This window comes from Octodon degus, unplaced genomic scaffold (assembly GCF_000260255.1).
Source record: "Octodon degus isolate 3935 unplaced genomic scaffold, OctDeg1.0 scaffold00163, whole genome shotgun sequence".
Taxonomy (NCBI): Eukaryota; Metazoa; Chordata; class Mammalia; order Rodentia; family Octodontidae; genus Octodon; species Octodon degus.
Window position 1 is genome coordinate 284,758 of NW_004524739.1, and position 7,011 is coordinate 291,768.

Consider the following 7,011-nt stretch of genomic DNA (forward strand, 5'->3'; position numbering starts at 1 on the left):
TCTGTTTGATGATTGATTTTGCTGTACCCCGCTATATTTTCTTTCCTATTTTCTAATCATTTTGTAACACATGGGCTGACATTTCCTTCCCTTCTCCTTTCCTTGGGAAAATACAATGAATAAAAAGTCTTATTGGTACTCAAATGGTTGTCAGATTATTTTGGGTGTTTTTTCTTCCCCCTAACTCCCACCTTCTTGGAACTCAGAAGTCACAGAAGAACCATTAAGTTTTTCCCGTTCACTACTTTGTTAGGAGTGAATCTTTTAAAAGTTCAGTCCTCATGGCACCTCATTACAGTGGATTTTTGTTTCTAGTTAAGGCCTCTTGTCCTTTCCTTGGAAGCTGCCACATTCAAGAGGGGATTAGAGTCTTGGCATGCATAAGAATGGGGTTGCCTATACCACTGGCTGGGATGAAAGGATGGGGCCATGGCTTGGGGCATGAGACCCTAATAATACTTTGTTCCCTGCTCCTCAAAGCCCTTTACAAATCTTAATTAATTAACCCCTTGCAGCACCTAAGAAGGAAAGTATGATTTGGAAATGTAATTTACTAACTATAAACCAACATTTTCTTTGGGCCACAGTTTGCTAGCATCTAATGAACATTGAATTCTTAAACATCTGTCTTGGCTTCAAGGGAAAAATCACTCATTTGAGGCAAACCAAGAAAGGCAAGAAAATGAACAGGATTAAATTAGGCTCTGGCAACCTTACCAGAGAAAGGGTTAGAAGTTTCACAGAGTCTGTCCAGGTTTGCAGCTCCTTAACTAATTGTAGCAAAAGTCAAAGTTGACAGTGGAACCTCACAGCTCAAAAAGGTACTACTAGACTTATGTTAAAGGACGTGACGCAAGAAATAAGTGCTAGGCTGAAAGTGAATCCCTGCTTCACAAGGCAGGGGATAGGTGAGGTAGTCATCTCCAGGGTTCTAATACTGCCTTGGTTGGGTACCCCCTTCCCCCATGGGGGAGATGAACACAGGCCTATACTAGGCACTTGCTATTTAGCTACACACCCTGACTTCCTTTTAAAATAATTTTTCCGTCAGAAAGAGGAAGGAAGACATGGCGTACCATTGCACCATCTATTCCTCATCCTGTTTGCCTGCAAGGCAAAGTGAGGTAAAACAAGGTTTGTTGAAACTGGTGAGATGGAAGTTGCTTTATCCTTTGAAAGGAACATTGGTCGCCTCACTGTAAATTTGTTTTGCCAATTTTGAGAGAATGAACTACCCATTTCTTTCAATCAATGCCTAGAAGTCCAACAAGGTTTGGTACAAGGCTAATACCCTTGATTTTTCTATCTTGACTAATGGCCTGTTTTCTTTTTATTGTATTTTCTTGGTAGTAGTACCGCGGTACAGAGCTACATCCCCAGCCTTTTTTTTTTGGTGGTACGGGGATCAAACTGGACCTTGCACTTGCCAGGCAGGCGCTTATGCCGCTGAGCTATCTCTGAACCCCGGGCCCTTTTTTCAGCTTTCCTTAAATTACCCAGACTGATCTGGAACTCAATCTTGCTTCAGCCTCCCAAATAGCTGGAATTTGATTAAGGCTTGCTTCACCGTGTCCTGCTGGCCTTTATTTTAGGAGCCTTCATTTAGCGGTACTGGGATTGAACCTAGAAGTCCTTAGAGCACAGCTGGTTTTGACTCTCTCCCTTCCATCTGAGTGGCTTTTCCGTGGGTCCAAGGAATCTGGAAGTCATAAAATCTAGGTTGATGAATCCCAGATTGACCAGGGCTAGGAACTTCTTCCCAAGCGATTCGCTCAGCCAGATAAAAGGCAATACTTTAAAAACATAAAGATTAAAACTAGGGGCTGGTGAGATGGCTCAGTGGTCTAAGGCACCTACTTAGAACAAGCTGAGCTAAGCAAAACACAGAGACCGCGGTTCAATCCTCCAGCACCACATGCCAGCCAGCCCCGCCCCCTGGTGGGCTGAGCTGGCCACACACACACACAAAATAAATAAATAAATAAAAAATTTAAAAAAAAAAAAAAGACTAAAACTAAATCGTAGCCGGGCGCGGTGGCGCACGCCTGTAATCCCAGCACTCTGGAGGCTGATGGAAAAGAACCGCCGTGAGTTCAAGGCCAGCCTGCCCTACACAGCAAGACCCGGCCTCAAAACAGAACAAAAAGGGCTAAACCGTAGCAAGGCTCCTAACTATACGGCGCCTTCCAGCGTGAAACCTGACTGGCTGAATACCTTATCCCATTTCTATGCTAAGTGGTGTCAGCGGCCGAAAAAGCACTCATTTTCCTGCCATACTTTACAGAGGACTTCGGGCTGGCCCTTGTACGCCAGAACTCTACTTCCTCACCGGTTCTCCAGTCAAGTCTGGAGTCGGCCCACAGTTTACCGCTCAGTCACGTGAGCTTGGCTTTCCCATGGCCCCGCCCACACCTGGCGGGCGCTCGCGCGAAAAGACCAAGGGCGCTTCAACCTCGCCCGCACGCGCAGTGTGGGGCTCCGCCCACTGGGTGCAGGAAGGGGCGTGGTTCAGCACCCAGAGATGACGTATTTTCCCAGCGCCACGTCGTGAGGAAGTGTAGGCGGTCTGCAGCGGTTGAAATAACGCCAGGCAGAGCCACCCAAGTGCTAGAGCCGAGAGGACAGGCGGTGACAGAGCGGGGAAGAAGCTGCGAGCGAAATAATAGCAAAACTAAGAATAACTAGGAGACCAATAAGGTACGAGGGCGCGGGTTTAGTGACTGGGAATGCAGAATGTGAAGTGGCTTACGGGTGGGGGAAGATTGAGAGGGAAGGTACGGCTCGCGATACAGTAAGCACTATGATGTGGCAGAAAGCAGACTTAGGTGGTAAGTCAGTTCGGATCAGGAAGAAAAGAAGATGGCATCAAAGTCCACTAAGAATGAAACAAGGACTTTTTACCCAAAGATACGTTTGGCTTGTGCATCTCTGGGGTGTAAAGGATTAGTGGCTTCTCCTAGTGTCTTTGGAATTCTAATGCTGGCTATTTTCCACAGTCCACGCGAATCTCTAGGAATTAGGTGTAGCTTTTTGGAAGCACTGGTGATTTATTATGTTCTCTTTTTTTCCCCTCAAGGTTATCTGGCTGGTATCTTGTTCTGGGTGTGAATTTCTGAAGGGGAAAGAATTATGTCATGGATCAAGGAAGGAGAGCTATCACTTTGGGAACGATTCTGTGCCAACATCCTAAAGGTGAGCAGTAGCTCAGAGCACCAGTTGTTCTTTTTGGTCAGTTAGTTAATTTTTATCAGAACCTGTTATTAAAGTAGGGCAATCATTGATGTTAAGTGGAATTTAGCAAGGGAACTAACCCTTGGAATAGTAAGGTAAGGGGCCAGGGAGATAGCTCAGTAGAATAAGTGCTTGTGGCCTGATTTCAATCCCCAATTCTGCCAAAAAAAAAAAAAAGAATGGTAAATAACTTTCAGTTCTACATTTCTGATAAGTTGTTCCAACTGGCATTTTCAGGTAGCATAGACTGTTAAGGTTTTCTTCTAGAAAAGTGAACTTTGTTTCCTCCGTAGAACTTTGACCCACCGTTCCTAGTATTGTTCTCCGGGTTTGGAGAAGGAGGGTTTTTTTTTTGGCTAGTTCTGGCTACCTTAATGGTGGTGGGTGTGGTGTGGCTTATGGGGCTGGGAATCGAACCACAGTCTCCTGTGCCTGACTGCATTTGCCCAAGCAGCACTTTAAACAACTGAGCTATGGAGCAAGCCCCCCAAAATGGGAGGGGGGGTTTGGGGGGTATATTTCAGGCTGCCTTAAAGGTGGGTGAGGTGTGGCTTGTGGAGTTAGATGGCACCGTGGTCCCCTGCGACTGACTGCGTTTGCCAAAGCGGCGCTTTTAAACAGCTGAACTAACTGGCAAGCCCCCATCCTCTGGGTTTGGATAAAATAATCTTTGATGTGGCAGTAGGGCATAAGGTTAGCAGTTTGGGCTCTGAAGGCAGCCCAGCATGGGTGAAAGCCCTATTATTTATTAACCATCTGACCTTTAATAATTACAAGGGGGCTGGGGAGATGGCTCAGTGGATAAAGTGCTTCCCTGGCAAGTGCAAGGGCCTGAGTTCAATCCCCGGTTCTGCCAAACCCCCCCCCCAAAAAAAAAAAACCAGACTGGGCCTGGTGAGATGGCTCAGTGGTCTAAAGCACCTACTTAGAACAAGCTTAGCAAAGCACAGGGACTGCGGTTCAATCCCCAGCACCACATGCCAGCCAGCCCCGCCCCCTGGTGGGCTGAGCTGGCCACACACACACACACACACACACACAAATAAATAAATAAATAAAAATTTAAAAAATAATAATAATAATTACAGGGTTAAAAAAATAATTATAGGGTTAGTAGGAGGATAAAATTAAACATATATGTATATATGTATATATACACATATACACATATACACACACACACACACAGTATATATGTGCACAACTAATGTCAGGATTCCAGAGTGTCAGTAGCTTTTTTATGTGTGGGAGGGAGATTGCACCTAGGACCTTGCGCATGCTAGACAAGTGTTCTACCTTGGTTTTGCTTTTTGAAAAAAAGGCTTCATGTGGAAGATAAAAGTAAAAAATATTTAAAAAGTGTTGGGGAGCTCAGTAGAATAAGCGCTTGCCTGGCAAGCGCAAGGGCCGGAGTTCAATCCCCAGTTCTGCCAAAAAAAAAAAAAAAAGTGTTGGGGAAAAAACAGTTAACCCCTCCAAGTGAGGAAAGATATACTACAGACTCAAGTTTTGCTGTGGTAGGCAACCCAGAACTGGTCTGTGCCAGATACAGAATTTTGTCTGTCTCAAAAATGCGTTGTTTGGAGTTGCAGTGGCCGAAATGAAGTTTAATCCTTTGTGAATTCGGACCGAAGCAAAAACCGTAAAAGGCATTTCAATATGCCTTTCCACATTCGCAGGAAAATTATGTCTTCTCCTCTTTCCAAAGAGCTGAGACAGAAATATGCTGTTTGCTCTGTGCCCATCCTAAAGGATGATGAAGTTCGGGTTGTACAAGGACACTAAAGGTCAGCAAATTGGCAAAGTAGTCCAGGTTTACAGGAAGAAGTATGTCATCTACATTGAACGGGTGCAGCGGGAAAAGGCAAATGACATAACTGTCCACGTGGGCATTCACCCCAGTAAGGTGGTTATCACCAGGCTAAAACTAGGCAAAGACCGCAAAAATATCCTGGAATGAAAAGCCAAGTCTCGCCAAGTAGGAAAGGAAAAGGGCAAATAGAAGAAGAAATGATTGAGAAGATGCAGGAATAAAGTTTTCCTGTGTGTAACTTTTAATTAAAAATGCTAAAACAAACAAACAAAATGCCTTTTTGCGGCCAGGGTGGTGGCTCAGTAGAATAAGTGCATGCCTGGCAAGCGCAAAGGCCTGAGTTCAATCCCTGGTTCTGCAAAAAAAAAAAAAAAAAAAGTCTTTTTCAGTTTTGTCTTTTTGAGACAGGCTCTCAGTATGCAGTTCAGGCTGGCCTTGAGCTGACTTTGTAGCCAGGCTGGTCTCAAACTTGCAATGATCCTCTTGCCTCAGCCTGCCTGAGTGCTGGGATTACAGGCGTGTGCCACAATGCCCAGATTTTTGTTTGTTTTGAAATGGTTCCTGACATTGAATTTTATTTTTTAAAGACAGGTCTCAGTTTTCCAAGCTGGCCTTGACCTCCTTTGTTAAAATGATCCTATTTCAGCATCCTAAGTAGTTAATACTATAGATGTGTGCCACTGTGCCTCTCAGTTTTTATAAAAATCCTGGTATTTTTTTGAAAATTAGTCAAAGGGCTGGCTAGATGGCTCAACGGACTAAAACACCTGCTTTGGCAGAGTGCAGTGGGGTTCGATTCCCAGGGTGCCGTGCCAGCCCTGCCCCCAGGTCGCACTGAGACAGCAATGGAGACTGGGCATAGTGGAACGCTTGTAATCCCAGCATTTGGAAGGCTGAAAACAGAAGACTCACTATGAGTCCAATCTACGTAGTGAGACCCTGTATACCCTGTACCAAATACATTTTTTTTAAAAAAATTAGGAAATCAGAACAGTTTTGGGTCCCCACTCCTGTGTAGCAGTGGTTAGCTAGATAGAACTAGGCAGTGAATGCCTAGTTTTTCTTTTTTTAGGGGGTGGTGGGCAGCTTATGCCACTGTTTCTGTGCCTGTTTCATATGGAAGATGCCCTGTTTGTTTGATTGTACTGCCGAACAGTATTCTTCCTTTGTCTTGTTGGAGACTCATGAAAACAAGATGGTAGCAAAGAACATATTTTTTTTAAAGTTTATTTATTTATTTATTGTGTGTGTGTGTGTGTGTGTGTGTGGCCAGCTCAGTCCACCAGGGGGTGGGGCTGGCTGGCATGTGGTGTGGGGGATTGAACCGCGGTCCCTGTGCTTTGCTAAGCTTGTTCTAAGTAGGTGCTTTAGACCACTGAGCCATCTCACCAGCCCTGGAAAGAACATATTGGTGCTGGGTGTGGTGGTGCGTGTGTCAGCTCAGCTCTCAGAAGGCTGAGGCAAGAGAATCACTGCAACTTGGAGGCTAGCTTACACTACATAGTGCAGTTCAGGGCCACCCTGAATTGCATACTGAGACTGTCTCAAAAAATCCAAGGGGGAAGAAAAGAGCATATTGTTAGAAGATGAACTCTGGCTGGGGATGGTGGTACACATCAGTAATACCAGCATTCAGAAGGCTGAGGCAGGCCGGGGAGATGGCTCAGTAGAATAAGTGCTTGGGGACTGAGTTCAATCCCCAGTTCCGCCAAAAAAAAAAAAAAGACTGAGGCAGAAATAACACCACAAGTTCAAGGCCAGCTGGAGCTACATCGTCAGTTCAGGACCAGTGTGAACTACATAATGAGACCCTGTCTCAAAAAAATTGAGAGCTTCCTTTCCTGTGAGTCATGAGCTGTGCAAGGTGAGGAGTTAGGGCGCTGGATTTTTTGTTTTTATTGCATAGACAACTCTACTGTGAAGATGGTCAATGTACCTAAAACCCGAAGGACTTTCTCTCTTTTTTT

General features: G+C 45.0%; 2 protein-coding genes across 3 annotated transcripts in view; both read left to right on the top strand.

The window, feature by feature from the left end:
* Lin28a (lin-28 homolog A) overlaps nucleotides 1-2,383 on the top strand; it is a 17,517-nt gene extending 15,134 nt beyond the window's left edge. Inside the window, exon 5 of the mRNA XM_004642957.1 lies at nucleotides 2,285-2,383. Coding sequence (XP_004643014.1) covers nucleotides 2,285-2,383 — 99 coding nt within the window. The remainder of the gene's footprint in view (nucleotides 1-2,284) is intronic.
* Nucleotides 2,384-2,531: 148 nt separating this feature from the next.
* Dhdds (dehydrodolichyl diphosphate synthase subunit) overlaps nucleotides 2,532-7,011 on the top strand; it is a 37,572-nt gene continuing 33,092 nt past the window's right edge. For both annotated transcript variants that reach the window (XM_004642841.2, XM_004642840.2), the window contains exons 1-2: nucleotides 2,532-2,697; nucleotides 3,077-3,192. In XM_004642841.2, the coding sequence (XP_004642898.1) occupies nucleotides 3,130-3,192 (63 nt within the window). In that variant the 5' untranslated portion in view covers nucleotides 2,532-2,697; nucleotides 3,077-3,129. The remainder of the gene's footprint in view (nucleotides 2,698-3,076; nucleotides 3,193-7,011) is intronic.